Source organism: Exophiala xenobiotica, assembly GCF_000835505.1.
Source record: "Exophiala xenobiotica strain CBS 118157 unplaced genomic scaffold supercont1.4, whole genome shotgun sequence".
Classification (NCBI taxonomy): domain Eukaryota; kingdom Fungi; phylum Ascomycota; class Eurotiomycetes; order Chaetothyriales; family Herpotrichiellaceae; genus Exophiala; species Exophiala xenobiotica.
In genome coordinates, this window is record NW_013562491.1 from 4,035,181 (window position 1) to 4,062,316 (window position 27,136).

At 50.7% G+C, this 27,136-nt stretch overlaps 11 protein-coding genes across 11 annotated transcripts; 5 read left to right on the forward strand and 6 right to left on the reverse strand.

The window, feature by feature from the left end:
* The first annotated feature begins 134 nt into the window (after positions 1–134).
* PV05_07685 (uncharacterized protein) lies at positions 135–2,436 on the forward strand. The gene is made up of 3 exons (XM_013460532.1): positions 135–619; positions 671–1,141; positions 1,191–2,436. The coding sequence occupies exons 1-3, from the start codon at positions 182–184 to the stop codon at positions 2,388–2,390; spliced, it is 2,109 nt and encodes a 702-aa protein (XP_013315986.1). The 5' UTR covers positions 135–181; the 3' UTR covers positions 2,391–2,436.
* A 170-nt stretch (positions 2,437–2,606) lies between these two features.
* Positions 2,607–3,641, reverse strand: PV05_07686 (uncharacterized protein; the record flags this gene model as incomplete). Its single annotated transcript, XM_013460533.1, has 2 exons — positions 2,607–3,175; positions 3,233–3,641. The coding sequence occupies 2 exons, from the start codon at positions 3,639–3,641 to the stop codon at positions 2,607–2,609; spliced, it is 978 nt and encodes a 325-aa protein (XP_013315987.1).
* Positions 3,642–4,375: 734 nt separating this feature from the next.
* PV05_07687 (uncharacterized protein) lies at positions 4,376–6,136 on the reverse strand (the record flags this gene model as incomplete). Its single annotated transcript, XM_013460534.1, has 3 exons — positions 5,477–6,136; positions 4,746–5,424; positions 4,376–4,680 (listed from the first exon to the last, which is right to left on the reverse strand). Exons 1-3 carry the CDS (start codon positions 5,945–5,947, stop codon positions 4,376–4,378), a joined length of 1,455 nt encoding a protein of 484 aa, XP_013315988.1. The 5' UTR covers positions 5,948–6,136.
* A 133-nt stretch (positions 6,137–6,269) lies between these two features.
* On the reverse strand, positions 6,270–7,567 carry PV05_07688 (uncharacterized protein; the record flags this gene model as incomplete). The annotated part of the gene is made up of 1 exon (XM_013460535.1): positions 6,270–7,567. The coding sequence occupies exon 1, from the start codon at positions 7,080–7,082 to the stop codon at positions 6,270–6,272; it is 813 nt and encodes a 270-aa protein (XP_013315989.1). The 5' UTR covers positions 7,083–7,567.
* A 1,413-nt stretch (positions 7,568–8,980) lies between these two features.
* On the reverse strand, positions 8,981–10,471 carry PV05_07689 (uncharacterized protein; the record flags this gene model as incomplete). Its single annotated transcript, XM_013460536.1, has 2 exons — positions 10,212–10,471; positions 8,981–10,159 (listed from the first exon to the last, which is right to left on the reverse strand). Exons 1-2 carry the CDS (start codon positions 10,455–10,457, stop codon positions 8,981–8,983), a joined length of 1,425 nt encoding a protein of 474 aa, XP_013315990.1. The 5' UTR covers positions 10,458–10,471.
* Positions 10,472–11,217: 746 nt separating this feature from the next.
* On the forward strand, positions 11,218–14,059 carry PV05_07690 (uncharacterized protein). The gene is made up of 8 exons (XM_013460537.1): positions 11,218–11,368; positions 11,433–11,461; positions 11,511–11,539; positions 11,605–12,346; positions 12,397–12,870; positions 12,921–13,027; positions 13,077–13,176; positions 13,228–14,059. Exons 1-8 carry the CDS (start codon positions 11,340–11,342, stop codon positions 13,356–13,358), a joined length of 1,641 nt encoding a protein of 546 aa, XP_013315991.1. The 5' UTR covers positions 11,218–11,339; the 3' UTR covers positions 13,359–14,059.
* Positions 13,360–15,093, reverse strand: PV05_07691 (uncharacterized protein). The gene is made up of 3 exons (XM_013460538.1): positions 14,645–15,093; positions 14,472–14,588; positions 13,360–14,423 (listed from the first exon to the last, which is right to left on the reverse strand). Exons 1-3 carry the CDS (start codon positions 14,887–14,889, stop codon positions 13,424–13,426), a joined length of 1,362 nt encoding a protein of 453 aa, XP_013315992.1. The 5' UTR covers positions 14,890–15,093; the 3' UTR covers positions 13,360–13,423.
* A 508-nt stretch (positions 15,094–15,601) lies between these two features.
* Positions 15,602–17,326, forward strand: PV05_07692 (uncharacterized protein; the record flags this gene model as incomplete). The annotated part of the gene is made up of 3 exons (XM_013460539.1): positions 15,602–15,745; positions 15,803–15,911; positions 15,978–17,326. The coding sequence occupies 3 exons, from the start codon at positions 15,602–15,604 to the stop codon at positions 17,324–17,326; spliced, it is 1,602 nt and encodes a 533-aa protein (XP_013315993.1).
* Positions 17,327–20,376: 3,050 nt separating this feature from the next.
* PV05_07693 (uncharacterized protein) lies at positions 20,377–21,862 on the forward strand (the record flags this gene model as incomplete). The annotated part of the gene is made up of 3 exons (XM_013460540.1): positions 20,377–20,733; positions 20,785–21,338; positions 21,391–21,862. 3 exons carry the CDS (start codon positions 20,377–20,379, stop codon positions 21,860–21,862), a joined length of 1,383 nt encoding a protein of 460 aa, XP_013315994.1.
* A 44-nt stretch (positions 21,863–21,906) lies between these two features.
* Positions 21,907–25,300, reverse strand: PV05_07694 (uncharacterized protein). The gene is made up of 6 exons (XM_013460541.1): positions 25,066–25,300; positions 24,674–25,012; positions 24,327–24,620; positions 23,193–24,246; positions 22,699–23,114; positions 21,907–22,604 (listed from the first exon to the last, which is right to left on the reverse strand). Exons 1-6 carry the CDS (start codon positions 25,214–25,216, stop codon positions 22,300–22,302), a joined length of 2,559 nt encoding a protein of 852 aa, XP_013315995.1. The 5' UTR covers positions 25,217–25,300; the 3' UTR covers positions 21,907–22,299.
* A 454-nt stretch (positions 25,301–25,754) lies between these two features.
* On the forward strand, positions 25,755–27,124 carry PV05_07695 (uncharacterized protein). The gene is made up of 4 exons (XM_013460542.1): positions 25,755–25,923; positions 25,971–26,247; positions 26,330–26,734; positions 26,809–27,124. The coding sequence occupies exons 1-4, from the start codon at positions 25,818–25,820 to the stop codon at positions 26,960–26,962; spliced, it is 942 nt and encodes a 313-aa protein (XP_013315996.1). The 5' UTR covers positions 25,755–25,817; the 3' UTR covers positions 26,963–27,124.
* The last annotated feature ends 12 nt before the right edge of the window (positions 27,125–27,136 follow it).

The window sequence follows — 27,136 nt, forward strand, 5'->3', positions numbered from 1 at the left end:
GTTTAGCTACGGTGGCCAATGGCAAGCAACGAAGAGCAACTCCCCCACTTTTGACACCGATTTTCGTGTATTTCACTGGGAGAAGCTCATGAGAAGCAAGCTCGATTCGCTTTATTTCGCATTGATTTCAACGCGAACGTGTACTCTTCTCGGCCACCTTAGCTCAGCCGTCGCGGCGACCATGGGAAAAGTCCAGAAGGGTGACACATTGAGCCACGGGCTGATTCGGCAATCACCGCTCCTACCCTCTGGCCGCGATTCGAGGTCCTGCATATGTTGCAATCGGCGCAAGGTCCGCTGCGATAGGTCATCACCGTGCAGTAACTGCTTGAAAGCTGGCTGGAAATGCGAGTATCCTCGAAGCGACAGGAATGGGTCTTCTAAAGAGCCAATCCTGCAAGCGATTCTGGACCGCCTGGAACGTGTCGAGGCTATGCTGGGACACCTGCGCGATGGCCACCAAACACAGACTGATTCACCCAGTGAAATACACGACAAGGACCAAGACGTACTGTCGATGCCTCGAGAGCAGTCATCCAGGCATTGGGAACTTTTGTTGAATGATGGACAAAGAGTTCAATATGTGAACAACTCAAATATTGTGGACTTACTGCAAGACGTAGGGACTCAGCTATTTGTCGCACCGGTCGGTAGCTGATAATACACTTAGGAGAGCCTGAAGTTGCCAGAGCCTCTGACAGTTCGGCCCACTGCGAGCTCGCCGCCTAAGCCTCCAACATCAATGAAGGTGCACCCTGGCCTGACCGGCTCCTCATCACCAAGCCTTGCGGACATTTACACACTCTATCCCGAATCACGGTTGGCCTTACAGTTATGGTCAATTTATGTAAAGAACGTGGACCCTGTACTCAAGATCTTGCATCTCCCTACGATTCAGTCAGCCGTGGTCTCGACCATCGTTGACCCAAGATCGGCTGGCGTATCAATGCTGGCGCTCACCTTCGCAATTTACTTTGCAGCAGTTACAAGCCTTGGTGGCTCGCATCCAGCAGAGCTGGCGCAGGAAGATCTTGTCCTGCTACTCCAACGTTACAAGGCCGCCTTGAACCAGATTCTGCTTGGAGCTGACATCTTGCACAAACCGGAGTTGATTTCTTTGCAAGCGCTCGCCATCTTCGTCGTAAGCCTGGCGTTTGAAATGGTACAGTGATCGTTCTGACCGTAAACAGACATGTCTACGAGTACACGAGACCGGCCGTGGCATATGGGTACTCAACGGAATTGCGATCAGGCTGGCGCAATCAATCGGACTACACAGGGATGGATTATCCCTGAAATTGAGTCCGTTCGAGACCGAGCTTCGGCTTCGGTTGTGGTGGCACCTATGCTTGCTCGATTCACGAGCGCCGGAAGACCATGGGTTCGAGTTGACAGTCGACATTCTCAACCGGGATCATCAAAGGCTTCCACTTAACGTGGACGACAGCCAATTGTGTGCAGATATGAAGGAGTTGCCTGTCGAATCCCAAAGCTGGACAGAAATGTCTTTCTTCCTGGTGCAGATTGAGGCCGCCAGACTTCTGCATCCCATCCTCGGAACTCGAGAGAACGCTGCCGCAGATGTGCTGGAAGATGTCGCTGCCAAGCGGAAAATGATTGAGGATCACAGTAAGTGGTTGCACAAAACATACTTTTCCAGTTCCAGCCCGTCGCATCGGCTTTCTTCGGTCGCATATCAACACTACTTGAATGCATGCAAAAAAATAGAGTTTATGCTTCAGCTTCGAGAAGAAATTCATCACCAGAAACAAAAACCGAGGTCAGATCCTGTTGTCCATGCACTTGCTCCAGCATCTTTCGGATCTGCTTGTGATGCATTGGCGGGCAGTTGGACACTCCTGAGCGGAGAGGTCTCTAGACAGTTCTCATGGCTCTTCAAGACGTACACTCAATGGTACGCCCTAGCATATGTCTTACGCTGTCTTTGCACCACTCCTGCTTCTCCACATTCAGACCGAGCATGGGCCCTGGTCGACGATATTTTCAGCAGCATAGGTCAGTTGAATGAGCCTTCTGGGGAGGTGACTGTGGGTAGCAGCAGTGACGGCATCTGGGCCTCCCTCCTCCAGCTTCGTGATAAAGCGATGTCTTTGAGGATACTATCAAAACCACCTCCAACTCGGCCGAGGAGCGCCGACCGGCCAGAGGATGTCATTGCTTTTAAATTTTCACAACCCGCTGATTGCCTCTCTGGCTCGACAAATCCTCCTTGCCTCAACCCTCTACAACAACAGCTGGAGAGCCTTCCAGATTGGCAGCAAGGCAACCCGTTCTCAAATATTTCCATGACGGACTTTCCATGGGTGCCCGGATGGCATGCTGTCATCACCGGAAGCCTGGATGATTATAGCTGGGACGATCTGATGTAACTTAGAGCATGACTTTGGTGTTCGCTACCGTGGCGTATTGGCGACTTCAACATACTGCCCGTGCAGAGAAGCACAATTGGGGCCTGATTTTAAGCAAGGAAAGATTTGCGTCCCAAAATACTGGCCTCGAGTGAGCCCTAGCGACCGCGAACGATCGATGAATGTTGTCCCAAAGCAACATTATTCGGGGCTATGGCTCCAGGAACCCGGATTCGATCAAGTATTCTTCAAAACAGACTTCGCAATCTGGGCGTAAGTCCTGTTCTTCCCTTCAACTAATCCCCTTTCCTTGTACAAAAATGCACCGTCCCAGAACATAGCGCCGGCCAGGTTCGGCAAATCCAGTCTTGCTACATTCTTTAGTATTGCCCTGTACTCCGTTATGTTCACATAGCCTTTGGGACTTGCTCCCGGATTAAACGCTCTTGTCCCAATCAACAACCCAGGATATGTAATGTTATTGCCGTTAACGTTGAAAGCCCCCTGTGGGACCTTGCATGTTTTACATGCCAACTTTCGTTTACCCAAGAGCTTCTGCGACCATGTCTTCATTGAGTTGAGAAATTTATCTCCGCTCCCCAGCTGGCAGGCATTGGCGTTGTAGAACTGTACGTTCCAAAAATCTATCTGATTCAATAGCGAAGACAAAGGGATCTCGGGATCAGGTAGTGCACAGATAGGTGCGGCCGAGAAGTAATACTTCCTCGACTTGTCTTTCTTCGTAAGGTTGCGTAGCGTCGAGATGAGAGGAAACAACTGGCCTGCATTCTTCTCGTCCTCGTTGTCTGTTGATATAGGAGGTTAGTACAGTCATGTTTTGGGCCATCGCTTGAAGATCTTACCAATGTCAAAGCCATCGAGCACCACATCGCCGAAAGGCCGCACGCCTTTCAGTCCTGACCCGCCGAGGAACATGTCCCAAAGCGTCTTCGCCACCTCTTCCGCGGCCTTTTGACTGGGGATGCTCAAATTGGCGCTTGCTCCTCCTGCGCTTATCAAGACTTTCTTCCCTTGCGCTTGACACGCGGCGACTTGAGCGGCGAACCCATCGATTGTACAGTCTAGCAGTCCTGTCATACCCGCAGCAGTTTGTGTGTGATTCGGAGCCTGACACAGATACCCATTGAAGTCCAAAGTGATATTCATCTTGGAGGGATCCGTCGGTCCGTAGAAGCTGTTGATGAAGGCCAGGGTGATGATATCCACCGAAGGACCTGCGCATAGTTGGCTCAGCGAGACCTTTTTCGTCATGTTACTTTGGCCGTAGTATGCGATGGTCAGATTGGGCGCCGTAGCATTAAAAGTGTACGTTGAGGTTGAAGCCAAGGCCGAAGCTGTACTTGTTGCGGTGGCTCTGCGTACATTTGAATTGTGCCGTGTAACCGCATCTTGAGTGTCCGCATTGACCTGCGGTCGTCCTTCATCACCTTGGACATCATACCCTGAAGCGCTATGTACGAATCCTGAGAGTGACCACCCAATTCCAAGTGTAATATGTAGGATGAGCGAGCATAGCGGGATACGCCAGAGAAAGGAAGTCATTTGTGGTCTTGTCGCGACGTCTTTGGACGCACCGCTCGACCACCTACCGGGCTCTTTATTTTATCTAATACTTTCATAACTTCTGATCCATCTGTTCAATTCGAAGTCGTGGTCAATGCGACGGCGATGATGTAAAAACCCTACAAAACTATCGAGTTGCCAAGGAGATGAGCCATGGCGTGCCATGAGCACCCACACATGGGGACCGCTCGTGCGTAGAGCCCACCGCATCTGCTAAATTAGTTCTGGCGCAAAAAGATGATGAAAGGACGATTTGTTACTGGTTGAATACTGACGACGTGTCTTGGTGAATTTCGGATGGCGCAGAACTAAGGAATCCTTGATTAGACAGACAGCTATTCAGAAGATACAGTCTTGACTCCCGGCTTCTCGACATAGACCCCGATCCTTGAGAGGAGCGGGCAAGGACGTATTCCCAGTGGCTACTGCGGTCCTTTATCTGCAAAGCTGACTCTTTTTAGCTTTGGAGCAGAAGCTACTTGGACTGCAACAACCGGTAACGCAATTGCAGGGACCTCAATGGTTGGAACACGGTCAAGCGGAGCTGCAGCGATCGCAGCTGCTTCGGGGCCTGGTAGTGCAGCTGCAGGTACGAGGGTCTCAGCAGCATCAGAAATGGATGTCGAATTCCTCCCAGCAGGAACGGCCACAGCCGGAACTTCGACTGTTGGTATGGGAGCCGCTGGAGCAATCGACGATGTGGCCGTTACGCCGGACATGCCCCATACTGATTCAGAAGTTAGAAAACTGGTCTCGATAGGAATAGTGCGTGAGAAGGAGACATTGACATACCTTGTGACCCAACGTTCCGAGCAACGTTGTAAAAGATCGTCATGGACATGAAAGGCGACACGCATTTGTTGATGAAGAATCCGAGAATGAGCTTATGCGCGCGCACCCTCAGCGGTATCTCCAGGACTATGGAAATGCAGTACCACAACAATGGCAACTGACTGACGATCAACAAAGGGACAAGTTTCATAGTGTCGAAGGTTCCGTTGAGGCACTGCTCGACAATGTACTTCACAAACAGAATCGTGTTGGCAAACCGATAGTAAACCATGCTGAGACGTAGGATCTCGATAAATGCCGCAATTCGTGTGATGATGATTATGTTTTCACCCATCACGTAGAAGTAGTTGTTGAAGTAGGCATTAGACCCCCATCGTCGCCTTTGGCTGAGATAGTGCTTCAGGCTCTGCGGCGCAACAGTCTCGCTGACAGCCTCGGGCACAAACATAGTGGTGAGCTTCTTGCTCTGAGAGTGTGGCGAGTATGTCAGGCGCCGATCTGTTCCAAGGTATTGGACCTGATGGTGGGCAACGGGCATGACCGTGATGGCTTCCGCGTACTTCTCTATGGCACCTGCACATTCAGGTCTGACCTTGATCATGGTAATACAGCCTGGAAGACATGTGACTTTGCCCCAGAAGTGCTCTGCTCTCCGACGCACATATTGGCCAAAGGTATACTGCGTCAGGTCAGTCATGTAATCGCAAAATCCAAATGTAGGATGTACCAACCTGAAACTGCTGATACAAGTTCCATACCGACCATTCGCTGCCTGGCTCTGATTCAACCAGAACCAAACCGCAGGCAGCAATAGAATTCTTGTCTCGAGCGAGAGCGTTTGTGAGGGATGCCAAGGCACCGTTGTGAATAACCGAGTCTGCATCTCTGCAAAACACCGTATCAAAGCCACTGAAATCTTCACCCTCTGTCAAGATGGGTATAACATGCTCCCACATCTCTTCTCGTAACAGTTTTGTGTATAGTGGCATATTTTTCCGAGGATAGTTGAACAGATCATGCGCTAGAATGAGGGAGTCCTTCTTCCCTCCGTTCTTCTTCTTTTCAATCACAATCACAGGCACATCCTCCATGAAGCCGGCGTGGATGACAAGCTCCCCTAGTCGATGTTTGAAGGAGACGTAGGGCCTTTTGAAACTCGCGATGATCAGTGAAGTGTGATTTGATGTCTCGTGGCTTTCCATCCAGCACGACGCACATGACTTGTTTGTGAGGCTCTACGCCATTGTCTCGGAGTGAGTAAATACATTTCACAATCTGCTCTTCGCTTTCAGAGTAAGCCGGTATCAAAGACAAGATCCACTTCGCAGGCACCTCTTCGGGAGACTTGAATAGGTGGTAAATCGAGTTCATGAGTACACCGCACGGAGAGATCACTGCTGAAAGAACATCCTTGCTCTTCACCAGAAGAATAAAGACAAAGACCCATAGACCCTCATTGCCAACCAGTGCTGCCACTAAGCATGCAATGTTTAGTGAGATGATGGTCCCAAAGAATAGACACCGTTATGTAAAAAGGTTCTTTGGCGACAATTTTCTGGCAGGATCCTTCGGCTCAACGATTTGAGGATAGTTACTATCCATAGAGATAGTAAAAAGCGCTCTGGTGGATCTTCGTCGCCCGGGAACCTTTTCGTAAGCGGGCCAGGTACTCGGGTCAGGCATCCATGTCAGGCCTTTGGGATTAACGACGAATGAAGGCAGTGAGAAATTTCGTGACCTGCTCAGATCGGCAGAGTTCTGACAAGGCGTGCCAGTGGCACTGCTTTTGTCTGTGGCATTGTAGCAATGTAAGGACTGGTTATTTTTGTCATTGTCGTTGAAAGGGTTGGAGAAACCGGCCTGATTCCGAGGGTGAGCAGGCAAGGGAAATTCTGGAAGCACTGCAGTGGAGGTATCGGAGTCACTGATAGTCGAAGCATCCGACTGACATGGTTGCTGGTTTTCCTGTTCATCAACTTCGTCGTCTGATGAGTGGCTTTCAGTCTGAAATACATGGGACCCGTCCTTCTCGTTCGTATGAGAGATGGTGCTGCTGCCCGGATTCAAGAATTCGAGGGGATCTGGATGAAATGATTCCCTACGACTGGCACCAATTGTTTCATGCTGGGGCGCAGTGCCGGCCGGTTGCTGCGAAGTTGTGCTTCGGGAATATGAAGCGTGCGTGGACTTTTCGTCGTATACACACTCAGACGCATTCTGCTGTGAGTGGGGAGTCTCGTGTAGACTGGGACTTTCTCGAGCTTCCGCAATTGGTAGTAATGGTGGCTGCCGTCTCTGAAAACCCCCGGGAATGTATCTGTCCCATGGTATCGGCATGGCCAGTCCTTGAATAATAGTTCGCCTTTACGGCCTCTTCATCGTCCCCCTGGGTTGTAGTCCAAACATCGCTGTTACGGCCTACACCGCTGTTCGACCAATGCTGAACGGCTGCAACACGTACGTGAACGGAAGTCGTTCAAGTGACGTCTGAATAAAGGCAACGCAGTGATCACTGAAGTTCTCAGATGTCGCTGAGGCCGATATTGAATACGACGAGGCGTTCGTAGCGTGCGGGAAGAGAAAGCCATGGGGTATTTACCATGGTCTCGGACCAGCTCGCCGTAGCGGCCAGCTGCAGAACTTGCATCAAGTTGCCGTTGTTCTATTGGGCTGTGGATGCATCAGAGCCTGGTCGATCATCCCAAGATTCTAGAAGTATTCGGCTTCAGCGTCTGTGCAGATACGATATCTAAATCATTGGCGGAGATGCATGTCGACGCCACAAAGCTAGCGAGTGTCAGCAAGATCGTGCTAGTTTGAACCTGGAAACCGAGCTCCAGATGGTGGCTGAACGGATGATCCCGACCGATGACAGACTTGCATTAAAGCACGGGTGAACGTCTGGAGGTGCCACCAGCACCGATGCCATGAGATGCCCATGATGCGCCATTAGACAGTCACTGATCCGTGCGCGAGAAGTCGAGCAAAATCCAGCTTCATCCGTGCTCGAGGTCCCTCGGTCCTTATGGCTCTTGGTGGAGCAGAGCACATTGAGCTGGTAGAATCAATAAAATAAGTCAGGTAAACTTCGGATGTCGTAGGAGAACAGGCGAGTATGTGGAGCAAAGTTGACTTGGAAACGTGGCGGGTATATGAAGGCAACGGGGCCATGCTACTCCGTAGTAAGGCCTGGTTTTTCAAGCTTGGCACCGAACAATCCTTCCGTGCATTTTTTCGCCTTACTTTCTAGGCCTCGAGTCGTCACTTATTATGTTAACGATGCCTAGGGATACGCAGACCTATCATAACAAGGAGTAGAGCCAAGTTCGATATCCCATCTAGCAAGGGACAATCGCCCGCACCTACACCTTGTATTCTGTACCTCAAAAGAAAAGCCCTTTGACCAATACTTCAAGTTCCATATTCCCAACGCGTTGCTCGACAGTCAGGTTGGACTCGACGTCACTATGCTCTGGCAAGGCTTCAATGGGTGCATCCATCTTTGCATTGAACTCGGAGGTTGGATTCTGCAAGGATGCGGCCGCTGTATACTGTAGTTTCGCATGACTGGACTCGTTGACATGATCGAGATTGCTCCCCCACCAATAAAAAGGCCTTGGAAACCAATAACATAGGCTTGTTTATGGCGACACCAGCAACTCCAATGATATTAGGTGCTGGGTGGGTGTCTAGGTGGGTGTGACGCCGGCGAGCTCTCCACCAAAGTCATACTGTATTGCCTTCGCCCAACCTGCCAATGAGCGATGCACAACGCTATGCATTGGCAAATCCAATGGGACCGCCACCCTTGGGGACAAGATTCCTGATCAGACGGCTTGCAAGTTTGCATTGAACGTTGCTATTCCAATAGATCCTCCAAATCTCACAACATGAGGACGAGGCCAGATGTAGTAGCAAATTTTTCAAATGGATCAGCAAATTTTGTGGCCATGACCAATGTAACCCAGCACGTACTCAAAGCCAAGCACTAGTAGATGACGAGGGTCCCCGAGTCTTCGCCGTAATGCTGGTCATGATAGGATTGACATCATTGGACACCAAGAACACAAGACGGGTCAGTATTGCTAAAGACACTCTACGATTATACTGCTGGTTTAAAAGCTGCTGGTTGCTATAGTATCTGTATTGAAGCTACGGCATTGCGATACCAAGGCGCCATCCTATCACCCAATGAGTACGCTGGAAATGCACAAAGACAATCCCAAAAATGCACCTCAAGGCTTCCAATCGTTGTAAGGCCGATCCACAATCATCTCTTTGACAGTGGGTAGGCTGGGTTCTCCCTTCCCGAACTCTAGTGCCATGCCCATTATCTCCCGCCACCTCAATCCAGGGGCAATCTTTCCAGAGATAGTGTTCGGAGTCAACGAGTCACTGTTGATGGGCACAAGGGCCGCACGGCCAAGAATGGCCTCCAAAGCTTGTTGTGCAAAGCTGACGGCCTCTTTGGCATCGGATGGGACACCGGTTTCGTCAAGCTTGCAGATTCTGGTGTTGGGCAACGATTCGCGGAGATGCTTGATGATATTTGGATTCCTAGCACCTCCACCGCACATGAAAATCTCGGCGATATCGTCGACATTGATGTGGAACCGGGGGAAGAATTGCCGATATTGTTTCACAATATTCGCGGCCGTGATGCGGGTGATTGTTGCGACCGTGTCGTACTTGCTCATGCCCAACGAAAGACACTCATCGACTATGGCCTGCCCTTCGTTGTCGCCAAACGTCTCGCGGCCAGTGGTTTTCGGCGGTGTGTGGTTGCAGTATGGATCACTCTCCAGGAAACGATCAACAATATCCTGGTTAACTGTCCCTTGGGCACCCCATTCGCCGTCTCTGTCGTACTCTTGAGCTCCGTTGGTGAAATAACGCATGGCAGCATCGATCCACATATTGCCCGGGCCGCAGTCCCAGTCCACCATTGCATCAACCCCGCCTTTGTTATCTGGCGGAATCACGCACAGGTTCGCAATGCCACCGATGTTCTGGCAGATACGCCACTTGGTGGGATGATGCAAGAGGAGACCATCGATGAGGGCAACAAGAGGAGCTCCCTGACGACCAACGGCTTGTTCAGCCATACGGAAGTCTGTGACTGTTGTGATGCCTGTTATGCCGCTAATCACTGTGCCTTCGCCCAGGCAGAATGCAGATCGAGTCTCTCCGTCTTTCGGCATGGATAGCAACCATATTGTTTGCCCATGTGAGCCAATCAAGTCTATACTTTCGATTGGGATATTGTGTTTTGTGCAAAATGTCTGGACAGCCTCCCCGAACATAATACCAAGTTGAACGTTAAGCTGAGACATTCGAGATGGTGTTGTCTTGGTTTCCCGGAGCATGGTGAGGACGGGTTTCTTGATCCATTGCGGTACAGGTAACTCATCATACTATTCAAACTGTGAGTTTCCGAAAGCATGGTAGACGAAGGAGAATGCATACCTGAAGTATTTCCATATGTAGAGGTGTGGTGGGCGAGGCTTGTCGATAGTGCACCAAGGCGCAGTCGATGCCGTCCATCGCAGTGCCACTGTTCATTCCGAGTACCTTAATGTCCAGAGAACCGTCCGGATTCCGCCTATGTGTGCCGTTCGTATGTCCGTGAAGCCCGTTTGTGGCATGACCATTCGTTGCATGACCGTTCATTGCGGCACCATTAGAGCCGTTGAGATCAACGGTGGTCACCATATTGCCTTATCGAGGGCTGAACAATGTAAACAGTGTTGTAAAATAGGGTCGGCGCAGAAGTGTTTGAAGACTTGACATGTGTTCGAGGTCCAAGTAGGGACAACATTATATTAGTATCGCGTCTCAAGAATAGGAGTGCCCTTTGCATCTCGCCGCATGCCAATGGCTCATTCTACTCTCTGGGATTGGCTATGGAGCCGAGGTAGTAAGCTAGTTCTACAAGAGATCCCCATTCTCGAGTCTGATCACCACGCGGAACATACCTCGACACGAATTACTTTTCCCAGCTTAGCTTACACCCCGGTCTTCTCGTTCCCGGCTTTGTGGGCGCGAGGTCGGGGTGTGACCGGCTTAGATCTTGCTTCCTAGGGTTAGCCTATTGGCTTGATTCCTGTCCCTGCCGCCATCGGAGCACATCCCCAATTACTTGTACCATGTATGTAACGTTTCGGTCAAAGGGGAAAAAGGCCAAGTCAGAAGACGAGCACCGTGAACATCATAGCGAGATTTCGGCAAGACAGCATGTTTTGCGTTAGCTGAAGTGTCAACCACTGGCAGTTACCAAGAGGGGATAGTCTTTGGTGTTTGCCGTTCCCCTTGAATGACCTCCGAGTTCCCCAGCCAGTGCCAGCCGTGACTCTCCGCCATCGGTCGTGGTGTTTGTGGCTCGCCCAGCTTCCCTCTTCCGCACTGGTGACCATCAAGAATTTTCCCAGTCCAAGATTCCTTCTCCCTCCCCACATTAAATCCACCTCGTCCAGTCCTCTCCATATTCTCCAGGAAAATCTGTTCGCTAAATCTCCAAACTCGTCTCGAGTATCGATCTTGACAAAAGCTGTTCTTCGAATCGAGCTGTCTCATGACAAGAATCAAATCGTTCGTATGGGTAAACAGCGATCCAGAAAGGGATGGTAAGTGGCGCTTCCCCAAGGAGCACCCTCGTGGACCTCTGCTTACTTCCAATTCCAATTCCAGTTTAACGTGTCGGAAAAGGCACGTGAAATGTATGTCGCATGACAACCACACATAAGACAGGATACTGATATCGGCAAGGTGACGAGGTCAGACCCAAATGTGGGCAGGTCGGTCTCACTATAGCCCTTCGTTTTAGGAAATCAGCTACTCACAGTTTGACGTGTCCAAGCAGTGTCAGAAACGCAATCGAGATTGTCTGCAAGAAGAGGCGACTGGCCTTGAATTTAGGAGTTATCATTTCGATGAGTCTGGAAGCTTCCTACCCAATCCGGATACAAGGGACAACCGCGAATCATCGAATCAGCAGAGCACAACAACCCCGGAGGACTTCCTCTCTGCTAACGTTCAAGATGGATCTTTACAAGGCCACGACTACACGTCCTACTGTGCCGGACAAGGCTCAACTACGTCTCCTTTAGCGTCGAGTATTAATCCGTTGACGGTCGGGCCGTATAGCACGTCTCCAACTGATGTTCCCTTGATGGGATCCCCTCTGGGGACGTCTTCACGGCACTATGGCGCCTCTGGATTCTCGATCTCTCAACTGCTTCAGCATGTCTCGCCTAGCGTGCAAACCGCGCCATCTCCTTCAGAAACCACACATTTGACACTGACACATCGTGAGGCTGAGCTCGTACACCATTTTGCTCAGCATCTGGGGCGTTGGCTGGATTGCACAGATGCTTCTAGGCAATTCACGTTGAAGATCACTAGGTTGGCAAAGACTTCTCCGGTTTTGCTCTACGCAGTGGTGTCATATGCCGCAAGACATGTTGGCGATGCCGAAACTGCTGAGTCTGCTCACGAAAAGTGCGTGGAATTGCTCATTCCCCTCCTCAGTTCGGAACATATCGCGTATGACGACGTGCTATTATGTGCGATTGTCATCCTACGCGTCTTTGAACAACTCAATGGTGACCTCGATGCCTTCCTGAGTTTGTAACCCCACTAACGTCATCAATAGTAATGGTCACAGGCAGTGATCATGAACGGCATCTAGCGGGCTGCACGGCTTTGCTAAAAGCTTCACAAGGAAGAGAGATAGATTTATCAGCACCAACCCTCCGGCAGGCGGCATTCTGGGTCTATGTCCGGCAATGTCTCTACAATGCATGCGTGAACCAGCAACCGCCGAACGTGGATATCAGTTTGGTCTTGCTGCCGAAGCCACCTTGCGGCAGTCCAGACTACGAACTCAGATCAGAGACCGCGTGGGCTAACCATATGACGTGGATATGTGCCACAGTCATAAATTTCTGCTTCAGCAATTCATTTCATGAACCGAGTGCCAGATTTGAGAAATGGAACGAACTTTCACAAACACTCGCGGACTGGATGCAAAGTAAACCATCAAGCTTCGAACCGATCTGGTATAGTGATCCAGGGCCAAACGATGTCCATCCCTTCCCGGTGATATTGTTCATAGCCGATTGGCATGGTAAGTGTCCACCTTAGTTTTTGAAATGAAGTCGTATCTAAGAGCCGCAGTAATGGCATACGGATTCTATCACCTTGCGTCTATGCTCCTGATGATTTACAAACCTTTTCCACGATTTGCAATCAGGAAAGTGCAACGACAGCTCAAAGATACAGATGCAAGTAATTCTTCGAATGTTCTGAGAATTTTGCTCATCGGCTCACCAGGCACAAGTCATGAATCACGTCAGAGCCATTTGTGGTGCTTGCAAATGCTCCCAAGCGACGGTTCCTTCTTTAATAACACTTTGTCATAGTGCATTCATCTGTATTGTCCTCTTACTCTTCGCTGGCAATATCTCTTTCTGACGTTTCCCAGGGGGTCCATTGATGACAGACATCGCCGAACGACAAGAAGTCATACGAATGTTGCAGGACATGGAAAAAGCACATGCCTGGCCGACTACGTGGATTGTAAATTCCTTGAGAGAAGAATGGGCGAACTCATGAAAGACACAAAGCTCTGGCATAATCCTCCTTATGGAATCTAACAGAACTTGCGCTGGAATTCCTGTCTATGAAAGCCGACCATCGCAGAAGGAAACCACAGCATACTTTCCGTTTCGAACCCAAGCCCCGCCTGGAGCCTCAATGTCCAGTCTTTCGACCACTTGCTGTGACTCGACACCGACGCAGGTGTCCGACTTGTTGGTTCGAAGAGCAAGGACGGGCATTCCACTTTTGCCCAACGGACCAATGGCTTCTCTGAATGGCGTGGTGTAAGGCCACAGTCCATCTTTGGTGAGTTTCCGATAGTTCAAATCGCCCTTGAATACTACAAGGAAACTGTCTTTCAGTTCTTGAAAGAGGTCGGGCGCTTCTTGCGGCATTTCATGGAATGAACATGCAGTAGTCCAGAACGGATGCGACTTGACGGTCACTGCGCCGGAGTCGAACATATTTTCAAGCCTCAGCACTAATTCATCCAGAAACTGGCGGTTGGGGAACAGTTGAGGTGATATAAGATGTTCGAATAAGGCTTGGACGTCGTTCTGCACGACATCGCTGACGAACCACGGGAAGTCTTTGGCATGGAAAGTAATCGAAGAGGCGAATCCGGCGTCTAGGAGATAGGCTGCATACAAGACATCGGTGAAGAATTCAAAACCAGCGTTGTCAAGTACGATATCGACTCTGCGGTCTCTCGCGTAGGTCCCAGATTTGAAGTATGAGTAGACGTCGTCAGTGTCGTTGTCGATGATGTTACGTTGGCTTTTAGCGATGGCCTCTCGGCCCTGGAGATTTTGAAGATCCTCTAGGCTGAGGTGGCTTAGCAGAGATAAATCTGTCGCATTCCCCCATAGCGCGATTTCTGTCATCTCGATGAACAGTAGCTTCTGCAGTTCTTCGCTTGAATCATTGGAGGAGCTTTCGAGTCCTTCGAAGATTTGAATATATCGACTGGCGAGTTCTTCAACTGCGACCCGCGATTTTGCAAACGTCGAGTCTTTCTGCCGCTTGAACACGTCGTAATTCTTCCAGTGATGGGACGTTGAGAGAACAGTTTGCACTCGTCTGTATCATATGAGCTTTGACTGAATAAACAACGATAGAAACGCTTACCGATAGAGGTAGCATTCGCTGAAAAGCCACGGAGAGGATAGCCAAGTCCATTTCCCTGCTCGCTCGATCTCGTTGTTGTATTTGCCGATGTCTGGCCTGCCGTCGCTTCTCAGAGGACTGTCACGGAGTCAATATCTTTGCCAGTAAACTTGGGAGAGCGTTTATCTTCTTACCGTAAAGGTTTGTTCTGTTGAATTTCATTCTTCATATCTTTGAGGGCGATTTGAATTGCCAGGCTCTCGGCCTTCACTTCAGGCTCATGTGATAGTCTGGCAGTCTCACCGACATCCTCGATCATATCTTGGACGATCTTAGGCCACCGTGTTGCGGCCGTCACTTGCGCCATTGAACCTTCGTCTGACGTCCATACTGAGTGAACTGAGTGAACTGCGTGCTCTGAAGGTATAGCTGAAGGCATAGTGATGGACTTTTCAACTAGATCTGGATGATAAATGGTGTCGACTAGAGATGGAGAACAAGCTGGATTGGACAGCAACAGGGGTATATATTGCCTTACTAAGTTTATATCTTCGGAGTCGAGTATTTCAGCACTCTCATGCCTGTCAAATCGTATCTTGGCAGGACAATTGCGGCTTCCACGGTACTAAACTTGAATTCGCAACTCGTCTCGGATCTGAAGCTAGTAGATCCGGAGAGCGGAAGATTCTCTGGCGGAAACTCGGGCCCTTGATATGACACCCGTCACCTACCCGTCGCTGAATGAGAGGGGTGTTGAGAAGGGTCTCTCTACTGGAGAGAAGCGCTCGTAGGTGGATACGGAATATTTAGGCTGAGAAGTAGAAAGTGTGCCCCTTGGCTTAACTCGTGCCGACCTACTAAATGCGTCCCCCAAAGCCGAGATTATGGTCGGGCCCAAGCAAGAGCAAATTCTTTCCAACAGGAAAAGCCCCCGTAGCCACGCGATTACTTTGTGGACTATCTACCAGCGCTATATGCTTGGGGCCCCATCATTATATCTCCATGGGATATACGGAGTACACCCCACGCTATCCAGCTGAGTCTATAAATACAGATCGTTCTCCCCCTAAGACGATACGTTGAAGCAGGATAACTGATCTTCAAGCGTTGTTCTCTCTAACTGCACTTACCTGTGAGATCCAAACATAAAGATGCTCATCAATCGCGACTATTGGCGGACGGTCCCTGGACCTAAGCTCTTGCACCTGATTACAGCGGTTTCGGCCATTGCCATATCGTATGAAGGCATGAGCCAGGGTGTAATGGGCGCTGTTCAAAATGCACCCGAATTCGGAGTATGTGATTCCGTGCCTTCCACTTGTTGAAAACTGTTTGCTAATGCATCTGAGCAGCGACGCATGGGCTTTGCCGACGAGGATGGCAATATCACCAAACCCTCACTTCAAGGCGGTATAGTAGCAATGTACTACTTTGGATCTCTTCTCGGGGCCTTCTGGGCCGGTCAGTTCAGCGACAGATATGGCAGAATCAAAGGCATTTGGATGGCATGCTTTTGGTGTTTCGCAGGCGTCATCCTGCAAACGTCCACCACCAATCTTGCCCATATGCTCGTTGCCCGTATTGTTGCTGGAGTTGGAGTCGCCTTTATCATTGTTATTGCACCAGCCTGGACCGCAGAGCTGGCTCCTGCGGCACACAGAGGCAAGATGATCGCACTGACCTTTTTGGCAAACTTCTCCGGCATTGCCCTATCGTCTTGGATTGGGTTCGCCACTTCTTTCACCGAGTTGGGAGGCGGTGCTTTCCGATGGCGGTTCTGCTTTGCATGCCAGGCACTCCCACTATTCTTCCTGGTCTACTTTACCTTCCTTATTCCTGAGTCTCCTCGATGGCTTGTCAAGGCCGGCCGCACAGACGAAGCTTTCGAAATCATCACGCGCCTTCGTGGAGACGGTGATGCGGAACACCCTGACGTTCAACGGGAAATCAAAGAGATTGTGACGGTTGTTCATATGGAAGAAGAGTCTCAATCAACCAACTATATAAAGATGCTATTCGGTATCGGATCAGGCGACATTCATCTAGGCCGCCGTATTCAGCTTGCGTTCTGGCTCCAGGTCTTGATGCAGTACGGAACCGGCATCGCAGCAGTCGTCATTTACTCCGGCACAATCTACAAGACTGCCGGCTTCGGTGGTGTGAAGATTGGTTGGCTCAGCGCTTTGTGCATGATGGTGGGAATTCTCGGCACCGGAATTGCAGCTCTCACTCTTGATCGTGTGGGCCGCCGACGGACTCTTTACTGGGGCGCTGTCGTCCTCAGTATCATTCTGTTCATTATCGGTGCGCTTTATCGCGGCGCAATCGATCACCCTGATCAAGCACAACAGTACGGCACGGCAGCGGCGTCCATGGTCTTCGTTTACGTTCTCGTCTTTTCGAGCTCTTGGTTGATGATACCTTTCATCTATCCAACGGAGATCTTCCCCACATGGCTCCGTGCAAAGGGTAACGCCTTTGGTGTTGCAGGCTGGGCCATCGGCTTCGGTGGTGGCAGTCTTCTGGTTCCGGTCATGTTCGACGGTATTGGCGAAAAGACATTCTACGTCTTCGGCGCCGCCATGCTCTGCTATATCCCCATCATTTACTGTTTCTTTCCAGAGACAGCCGGTCGCACCCTGGAGCAAATCGACTTCCTGTTCGCGTCAAAGAGTATCTTCACTTGGAATGAAGAGAAGGAATTCGCCAAGCGAATGGCCCAGTTTGAGACCCAAATCAGTAAGATGGAGTACGACGGGACTGCAGGACAAGGGGGCAAGATGCATTTGAGAGAAATTGAAGGTAACCACGGGATGGGCGTGACCGGTGGTGAGAAGGGTGCTAGTACTTTGGTCGAAGGTCAACATGCGGTGTAGCGCGGCCAAAGGTGAACTTGAGGTGGTCGGAGGGCCGCAACATGGCTCTTCGGTCTAGTTGTCAACATAGTCCACTCTCGGTACTTGGCCATCATACCGACCATCGCAGTTTGGCAGAGGGTCAAGATGTACTGTACATATCTATGTAGTACGTGAAGCATCCGATTGCGCTGGCGTGGCATTTGAACCTCGTCTCGAAAATTGGGGCGGAGCAAAAGCCTGACGGAGCAAAGGTTGGGCGGAGCAAATCTCGGGCGCAGTGACGCGCAGTGTCAGTAAAATCAAAAGCTGCGTCATGGCTACAACATGGAAGCTGCACATGCCCCATGAGTCTTCTGCTTCTCACCTCTTCCCTATCTGCTTGAAATGCGATGGTTGACCTACCGTAGTCACTGCACTTTTGGCGCACGATCGAAAGCAAGAATGAACGTGAACAGCCGAATCTGCTCCCAAAGTTGTGCCGCTGCGCCAGCCCCAATAGAAGAGGTTGACAATAACATCTGAACGCGTTACTTGCACGCGTAAAAGTTGAAGTGAGGCTTCGCATGCGAAGGGGAGGCTAATGGTGAAAGCAGCACGCAGGAACACGTGGATTCCTGTCATACCCTCATGCTGGATGAGAAACGCGAAAGCCAAGTTCTGGTGCGAATCCAATGCGCAGCCTACCCTTAAATGAAGCCGCATGCTTCGAGCGAGCAGCCTACCAATTCGAGCAATCGAGACAAAGACCGTCGAAACCTCCAGCGCAAGTCACCCAGGGACGTACAGCACTTGTGGGCATCCTCCGGAAACCTCCTCTACAGCATCGCTCCTCGTCGACGCGTCTCCATTCTCTTGCCCTGGCCCCCTGTTGATTGACTCAGAAATTTCAAGGAGAAGGGATGATGGTAGCACTCAGCTCGACTCTTCTCGGACAAAAGAAGGGAATGATTGCACACAACGGCGTACTGGAGCTGCAGAAAGGCTGAAACTTGCCGGATCAGATACGAGACAATTCTGTACTCTTCCATTTTGACCACTCATCGAACTCCTTCAGTCTAACACTATATCGCTGATGGGAAAATGCGCTAGCCTGCACCTGCGCCAACCCAAACAGCCTCCGAGGGAGCAAGCGTCCGAGCCTTTGCTAATCATCGAGCCGATCGGTCTCTGAACGGGTGACGTCTGCAAGAGCATGGCACATAACCCGAAGGATGCAACATGGAGTGACCGCTCCGACTCATCAGTAGCAATATGGGCCTTTTGTCCAACTGCCTGAAGCTGCTTCCCACGTGGTACACGCCAGAGCACCCGACAGACTCCGAGGAGATGACAACATCAAAGCGGATGACACTTCATGCGTGCTGTGCCAGCGACAACAGGAACCCAAAGCTTGAAGTGCCGGGCCAGACTGCCGCTCTCTAGGCTTCAGGCAATGCTGCAATGGATTCACTATCAATCGCTGCCTGGTTGCTGCTCAATGCTTCCGGCGTTCACGGGAGTAAGTGCAACTTCTTATTCGCAAACACCTAGTCGTGGTATCTTCCTCCCTGCTTAATAGAAATTCCAGGAGGATTTCCGCCTCCAATATGTTGTCCAGCCTCTCCACAGCCAGCTTCACTTCCCACTAAGATCCATTGCTTCAACAAGTTCGCATTGTTACTTCCCCAGTCACCAGCGTTCTCTGTCAATGCAACCCCCAGGCACCCTTCATCTACCCTTTTTCGGGTGACCGCCTTCTTCACCAGTACTCTGTCTTGCGAAATCTGACTCGATAGCGACGCGCCTTCCATTGAAAACCATTCCTACGCATGACAGCTCTTGAGTATCTGAAGGGCGTTTGGCTTGGGCAGATATCTCACTCTTGATTAACGTGGTCCCATGTGCGCCTTGTGTGGCGTGCCCTCTGCGCTCTGCATGGGAGGTTGTTGAGGTCAGCTTCCGCGGCAGAGTCTAGGGCTCGGGGACTCGTGCTTTCTCTCCTTGCAGACACGCTCCTAAGCTTCCTTACTCACCGACTACGACAAACCTCCATGTACCAGAGTCTTACATCAGGATTCCATGGATAATTACGTTATTATCAAGGGTCTTCTAACGACGGACGAGACATGGTACTGTCTGTCAAATAGGAGACGAGTCGGAACGATATTCCATATCCTGGTCGTAGTCCTCTTTTCAGATTAGTATCGGCCATGTCTCTCCTGTTCGACGGTTGTATGCCACCATTCGATGAACGTCTATTGCTTCTCAGGAGTTAGTGATCGGAGGCTATTCTCCGAGTCGGCAATGCTTTCCGCTAGCTTGTCCCACCTTGGAAACAAGGCTGGCAAGGTCTGTCCAAAGTACACCACGGTATTCCGTACTGGCACCTTGCAGAAGGGTTTCCTCCTGGCCCAGGACCAGGGGGAAACGATTGTGAAGATGGAAAAATGAACAATCCGCATCCCCGAAAGATTGCCCATGTTGGGCGATGGCATGCTTGCAACAAGCCGGGCAGCAAGTCTCGAATGACGTTAAGCCGTCATACGCGGCTAACCTCATCCGCGAGCCCTAGCCCTTTCCGTCGTCGGAATGCTGCAGCGTCGATCGATAGGAGTACTATGCAGGATATCACGAGGTTACCGCCCACCAAGTACAGGGGCACCCAGAGGTACCTGACAGCAATGACAAAATTCGCTCCTAGAACATTGCCATCGGCAAATGAAGTCCAACGAATCAGCCGAATCCATCGTTGCAAAGGAGAGTTGGTCGTCGCTCCCCAGCTAAAATGATACCGCCACATTATGTTGAACGAATGGCCTCCTCCTCTCCCGGACATGACTTCGGATAGAATTCCAACGGAACCAAGGACTTCACTCCCCGTTATACGTCTCCGGAGTCGATCATCTGGCCTTGGCATGGCAAACCTCCAGTACAACGACATCAATCAAGTTTTATATAAACAGGTACACGCACGGTCAGCTCGTATGGGGCCTAACAAGACTACACGCACGCAAAGAACTCTCTCATCAGTCCACTATCAATCTACTACGAACACATCGGCAACGAGAATTCTCAAATATCAAAGCACCATGCGTGTTTTCCTTGTCCAAACCGCCAAGGGGCTTTCCAGTTCATCTGGTGGCTACCGAGCGAACCTCTCGCTGCTCAAATATCTGGCTCATCGAGGACATGTTGCAGCTCAACTATGTTTTGTTTGGGACCAGGAGGTTAAGGCTTATTGTGACGAGATGGTTATAGCCGGCCTGAAACCGGATCTCGAGACTCGGAACGTGTGGATGCCAATCGATGAGCATTCCGGGATCAACATGAGGACCTATACGTTTGCCAGCATTGATGGAGTGAAGAATGTTGCCATAAATGCCTCCGACTTTGAAAAAGCTCTTCCTGACAAAGTCATGGCCAGTGATACTGCCAGACTAATCGAGGTACGCCCCTTTTGTCCGAGAGGAAGAGTCGTGGATCTGACAAGTGTACAGAAAAATGAAGTGAGCGCCCAGCTTCAAGTTTTTATCCAGTTTATGGAGATGCATATCTCCCGCTTCAAACCTACACATATCCTATTCAATGACGGCTTGATGCTGAAGGCAACGTTAATGAAGCCCTCGGCTTTCGACGCATCACGAATATTGATCATCCATACGGCTGAACAGCTTCCTTTCGGGCCTTTCTCCGGCGGTATCTCAGGAGGGTCTTGCACCTCTCGCGAAAACGAATTAATGCATGGGGTCGACGGTATCTGGTCGGTATCCGAAGCCATCAAGAAATACGCAAAGGAACACGGCGAAATTGAAACTACCTTCCTAGTTCATCATCCATGGACTTACCTTGACAACAAGACCCAACAACTGCCGATCCGAAGACACAATTGGGATAAAGAGGTCATCGGAATGGTCAATCCGTGTCCAGTAAAGGGTAGTTCGATACTCCGAGACTTGGCTAAACGATGCCCTCAGTTCAAATTTGCGGCGTGGTCCAGCTGGGGCACCAACCCGAAGGTCGAGGGCGAGCTACGTCAGTTGCCCAATGTCGAGTAAGGCCTTTCTCCTACTGCGCGAGCGATGCACTCTTACTGACATTCTCAGCCTTCGCCCAACGGCTCGCGACATGGAAAAAGTCTGGTCGGAGATCAAAGTACTCATTGTACCATCGCTTTGGCTCGAAGCATGGGGTATAGTTGTGATAGAGGCACAAATCAGGGGTATTCCTGTAATTTCGTCGGACGCAGGGGGTATCCCGGAGGCGAAGCTTCAAATTCCTCATATTATACCCGTCAAGTCCATCACGGGTGAGCGAACTCCCGAAGATGGATACGTCATTCCGGAGCAAGACATCGAACCTTGGGAACAGACTTTGACGAAGCTGATGACAGACAGGGATTGGTATGAAAATCTTTCGGAGAAGGCATGGTACGAGACAATCTCCTGGTTTACTGAAATGGATGAAACGGCTTTGGAAGGCTGGTTGATTGAGTCCGCTAGGTCAAAATCAAGGACGAAGAAGATTTCAACAAGCGATGGGGGTACTCTGAACGATGTGATTCAGGCGAGTCTTTAAGACTGCCATGGCATTGGAAGCAGAATTTTTATCTGCTAATCTGGTTCGTCCAGAGTGTTTCGTCGAGGTCTGTCGTTAATGGACTTGGAGACAGTTATGGGTCAACGGCGGCGAATGGCACGGCGATCTGCATTGACGCGAGGTCTAACAGTGTTGGATTCCTTGTAAGCAGTGTGGCCCCGTGAAGATTCATTGCTGTGATGGGCCTGCAGATATAGAAGCCACCATGAATTCTTCATTCTCGATTGCTTCTAGTCTCCAATTTGGTGGCGATATCTCAGGGATGACTATTGCTCGTAGCAGTGGATTGATGGTCTTCGAAGACAACGGCGCCCAAGGGATTAGAAGGCCGACCATTGTCTCCGGCAGAGGCTAGCGGGGTGGCAGAATAGGTGAGGTAGTGGCCGTGCAACACGACGCTGCCTGGGGTCTCCGATCTAGTCCGATCTGCTTACACCACTGCTCGGGTTGTCTGAGGAAGCAAACTCGGCCTCGAGCATATGCGCAAATTCTTGCAGGCTTAGGCCAATCACATTCAGAAACGGCCACTGCACGTTGCATCGGAACATTCTTGACCAGACATAAAGCACTTGCAAAGCCAAGTCCCGGATGGATAGTCCATTGACAAAGTCGGTCTTGTCGCAGGACTGGTTGTCCTCCTCGGTCGGATCTTCACTGTCGCTCGATTCAAGTGCTTCCTTGATGATATGCTTGACCCAGCGGATCATGCGACGTTCGTTCTCTACTTCGGAATCAGCTCCGAGATCCACCGTAGGTATGAGCCAGGATTGAAACCACTGGGCCCCAATGATATTAAGAGATCAAAGTGTACTTACTACTAATTTCCGTTGTTGACTGAGTAGAATGCACAGCGATCAACCATTTCGCAAGCAGGATTGCACATTCAAGGCTGGAGAGCCCATGGCGAATGCTCCAGAAGAAAGCTTGACTTCTTCCCACGCACTCGATTCCCAATCTGACTGGGAGACTCACCGCGTGGACGGCGTACAAGATAGCGGGTAAGATACGGTGACTGCGGCGCACTGGAGGAGACCTTAGAAGACTTGAAGCGATTCGGTGCTTATCCCTAGTCTCCAGGCTGCGGTGTGGTCCAAGGCGAAGATGCAGGCGCACATATGCAAGGCCGAGCAGTGCACTTGAAGTAAAGGGGATAGGCCCGTTGGCGTTTCGAGGATCAAGACTGGATTCGGGGGTCTTTTGCCAGACGACGGTCCATGACCGAAGCGCATACCTGCAGGTTCCTGTCAGCAATGATTCCTCGCCAAAACCCTGGAGCTCTCGTCTTGGACTGGCAAGGCATTGCACGTACTCTAGCTGGTCAAAGTCGCTGTGAGACATGGTGGAAATCTGGTCATCACTCGGAGTTGAGATTTCCGATGTCAGCAGGATCCGCTGTAGCAGTCCGTGCAAAAGAATGTAGTTTCCGAGTGGCGTAGTCATTGGCGATAGCGGATCATTCGACTTTGAGGGGTCGAAAAGAATGGCCAATGCTGGTTGATAGTACAGTTGCTCAGCGGTCACGCCGGTACGGGCAAGCCTCCACTCCTCCTCGGAGGCGGCCTTCCATTCGGCAGTGGTGCACGGTAACCGCACATTCAATTGACTACTCATGAGGTAGGGTGGAACATTGAAGGCAATGCTCAGAGTTTCCAAAAATGTGAATGCGATGAGCTGGGCACGTCTGTCGCTTTCGGCTTGTGCCCAAAACTTCCAGTCATCGAAGGCGACTTCGGTGGTTGCCGACGTCCCAATGGCTCGTAGGCATTCCACCACTACGCTGGCGAGCTGGAAACTTTCATGTAGCAAAGCCACCCCTTCCCATGCACTGTATCCCATCAGCACAACTCCGGCAGCCAAGCACTGGTGCATTATCCTGTCTCCTCGTTCGGGAGCTTGGTATGCACGCTCGTCTGCACCAAAAACGGCCGAGACTCTTTTCAGCCTGCGGGCTTGACCGTAATCGATACCTTGGGCGATCACAGAACCTGGAGACGTATCAGGACAGCGGAAACGGCTTGCTCTGTGCCTCCGCATCCTTTCCATCAAGATGGTCTTACCCGCATGGAATAGTCTATCGCCATTCCGATGCTCGAACACATATTGTGCTCCTGTCGACGCAAAGGCGAGGATTGCCTCCGGAGTGAAGTCTTCGAAGATTGCAGTCGGGATATGGACGAAAGGAAGATGACTATGGAAGCCATCAAAGAACGATGTCATGTATCTTGTGAGGCTATGGTGTGAAGGTAGGTAAAAATCCGGAAGGACATGTTCAAACTCCGCTAGCTTAGCCTCGAGGCTCGCTCGCTGCTCTCTGGAGACATTGGACATGGGCGTTTGATGAGACCGCCGCTGGGCAGTAAAGACTGTGGATAGAAGTGAGCTCAAAATGATAGTGACACAAGCAGTTGTGCGGCAGCATTGCGAAGAACGCTCCTCAACTTACCAGAGTCGGTCACATGCCTCGAATGCTGATCGATTGGAGGCGGAGATGGCAGCCATGAACGGAAAGGGGACATAGGACGACTCCGCGGGTTGATATGCACTGCATCATCCGCTCCGTCGTCGACCAAATCGTTGTGCGGCGGGACTGGTGCTGGCTCGGCTTCGACAGAAGGCTGAGTTTGCACCGTGTCAAATGTGACAAAGTCTGTCAAGAGACCCATACTGTCCATGAAGGTGGCTAGTTGTTGTAAATGGGCCTGTTCGTCGGGAGAAGTGTTCAGAAGAGCATCAAAATCTGGAATTGATGGATCAGATGTCCGTAACGGTACGCGCTCAATATGAACCTACCAAGGTCATGCAGCGATTCATCTACCATGAATGGCATCGGAGTCGATGAGTCGACCATGGCATGTTCAGTTGTGGGCTGCGGTTCGCCTGGTATTGCGAAGGGTGTCTGGAAAATGGGATTCGGAACCGCGCTTTCACCACGGTCGTCGTCAGCACGAGGCTGTCGATGGGCGGTATCGATTGGCTCGTCGCTGGTTTGCCGAGAACGGCGGCTCTCAACAGCAGCCTGCGTGGTCGGAGCATATCTCTCCGGATGCGACAACCGAATGTGCCGCTTCAGAAGATCCTGTCGCGCAAAAGGAGCGCCGCAATGGCAACGAAATGGCTTCTCCTTTGTGTCTTTCGAGGACAATCAGCGCAGATCCGACGGCATTGTGTCGCTGTTGACTTACGTGTTCGCAAATGACGATTAAGATGCTCTGATCGCCTGAAGAGTCTGCCACACCGGCTGCATGCGTGGTCCTTGACTGGAACTTGGACACCGGCACCAACATCAACAAAATTGTCCCTTGCGGACCAGGTCGAAAAGCCTGAATGGGCCATTGTGGGAAGACGTCCGAACAGCCGTGGAAAGGACCATGACACTTAGTTGCAGAGGTTCGAGATGGACATCAACGACAGACTCGGATGGAAAAATGTCGGACATGGAAGCTACTCGTAACGAGGTCGTGCAAAGTCAAGAGCAAAAGTCTAGGCACTGGGGGACCATCATCGCCCAATCATGACTCATCGGCAATGTACTGTATTTACCTAGGTACCTAGGTGCTGAGTGGGTGCGGGGAACGTTGCATGTTGCTGAGAAGCTGTTTAACCCTTCTGCCAACCCCAGGCGTGCCCGGAGTGGCCAATGGCGGCAGGTCTTTTAGGCGACCCCGGCTGATAAGGGCTTTTCGCGAGTGTTCAATGATGGTTCCATTACGGAGTACTACTATTTATCTTATCAGTGCATGCGTTGCGCGGCGACTTGGAACTTGGAGACCTTTCAGCTATCGGCACCCAATTGGTCATTTCGTAAATTTGGAGTCGAACAAGTATAAATGGATTGCTGTAGATATCTCTACCCTTCCTTCCTCGGCTCACCACTCAGAAGCACCATACATCTTACATCTTGATTCTTAGAGTACATTGACCGGTGTCATTCAACATGGGTAAGAAACGTGTCCTGATCAGCTACGGTGTCGACGTTGATGCTGTGGCCGGTTGGCTGGGTTCATACCATGGAGAGGACTCCGTTAACGACATCAGTCGAGGTGAGTCCGATTGGACAACCGCGCGAATTGCACGTTGAACGTTGCAGGTATCTTTGCTGGCACTGTGGGCACACAGCGACTGTTGGCCATGTTCAAGAAGCACGATATTAAAACTACATGGTTCATCCCCGGTCACTCATTGGAATCGTTCCCGGAAGACATGGCTGCTGTTCGAGACGCCGGCCATGAAATCGGCCTACACGGATATTCCCACGAAAACCCATCAGACATGACTGAGGAGCAGCAAAAGATTGTCCTCGACAAGACCTTTCGTCTCTTGACCGAATTCTGCGGTAAACCACCTAAAGGGAGTGTCGCGCCTTGGTAAGAAACCCTGCAATCTGTTTACCTTGAGATAGGCTGTTGTAGAACCAGACGGGATTCAGCTAACTCTTTCGTCGAATAGGTGGGAAACCAGTGCAGAAGGTGCTCGGTTGCTTCTCGATTATGGCATAGAGTATGATCACAGCCTTTCACATCACGACTGCCAGGCGTATTGGCTACGCACAGGTGATACCTGGACCAAAATTGACTACAGCAAGCATCCAGATCACTGGATGAAGCCCCTGGTGAAAGGCAAAGAAACAGGCCTGGTTGAGATCCCTGGAAACTGGTACATTGATGACCTACCACCCATGATGTTCATCAAAAAAGCTCCAAACAGTCATGGATTCGTCAATCCGCGCGACGTCGAAGACATCTGGAGGGACCACTTCGACTACATGTACCGAGAATACGACGAGTTCATCTTCCCCATCTCCATCCATCCAGATGTTTCAGGGCGACCGCATGTAATTCTCATGCACGAGAGGTATGCAACCATGACGCTGCTCTGACGCTTGCAGTACTTTTGGGTTCAAGGCTAACCGTGTTCTGCTTCCACAGACTTATTGAACATTTCAAAAAGCACGAGGGTGTCGAATTTGTGCCCATGGTGGAGATGTCCAATGCGTTCAAGGCAAAGAACCAATACCCTGCTGGGGCGTACCTTCCACAAGACCCAACGGAGGTCTTGAAACGAGAACCACTTTCAAAGTGATTGGAATATCCATTTGACGGAGTCTCGAAGACATCTAAGAGAGTAGATTTGCCGCGGCCTCGGTGAACGATGCCACGCATGGCAGGATATTTGGACCTGACGTAGAAATTGTTCAAGACTACTTTGATACTTTGTCTAACTTTGCAAATTTACGGACTTGTGGCCAAGACTTCA

Coding starts and splice junctions, on each gene's coding strand:
- PV05_07694 (XM_013460541.1), bottom strand. CDS start 25,216: ATGGCCCATTCAGGCTTTTCGACCTGGTCCGCAAGGGACAATTTTGTT. Junction 24,621..24,673: donor TGAATCGCTGCATGACCTTG/GTAGGTTCATAT, acceptor CATCAATTCCAG/ATTTTGATGCTCTTCTGAAC. Junction 24,247..24,326: donor GAGGCATGTGACCGACTCTG/GTAAGTTGAGGA, acceptor TTCTATCCACAG/TCTTTACTGCCCAGCGGCGG.
- PV05_07690 (XM_013460537.1), top strand. CDS start 11,340: ATGGGTAAACAGCGATCCAGAAAGGGATG. Junction 12,347..12,396: donor CGTCTTTGAACAACTCAATG/GTGACCTCGATG, acceptor CGTCATCAATAG/TAATGGTCACAGGCAGTGAT. Junction 12,871..12,920: donor GTTCATAGCCGATTGGCATG/GTAAGTGTCCAC, acceptor TAAGAGCCGCAG/TAATGGCATACGGATTCTAT.
- PV05_07691 (XM_013460538.1), bottom strand. CDS start 14,889: ATGCCTTCAGCTATACCTTCAGAGCACGCAGTTCACTCAGTTCACTCA. Junction 14,589..14,644: donor CAACAGAACAAACCTTTACG/GTAAGAAGATAA, acceptor ACTCCGTGACAG/TCCTCTGAGAAGCGACGGCA. Junction 14,424..14,471: donor AGCGAATGCTACCTCTATCG/GTAAGCGTTTCT, acceptor CATATGATACAG/ACGAGTGCAAACTGTTCTCT.
- PV05_07695 (XM_013460542.1), top strand. CDS start 25,818: ATGGGTAAGAAACGTGTCCTGATCAGCTACGGTGTCGACGTTGATGCT. Junction 26,248..26,329: donor AAAGGGAGTGTCGCGCCTTG/GTAAGAAACCCT, acceptor TTCGTCGAATAG/GTGGGAAACCAGTGCAGAAG. Junction 26,735..26,808: donor GTAATTCTCATGCACGAGAG/GTATGCAACCAT, acceptor CTGCTTCCACAG/ACTTATTGAACATTTCAAAA.
- PV05_07685 (XM_013460532.1), top strand. CDS start 182: ATGGGAAAAGTCCAGAAGGGTGACACATTGAGCCACGGGCTGATTCGG. Junction 620..670: donor TTGTGGACTTACTGCAAGAC/GTAGGGACTCAG, acceptor TAATACACTTAG/GAGAGCCTGAAGTTGCCAGA. Junction 1,142..1,190: donor AAGCGCTCGCCATCTTCGTC/GTAAGCCTGGCG, acceptor GACCGTAAACAG/ACATGTCTACGAGTACACGA.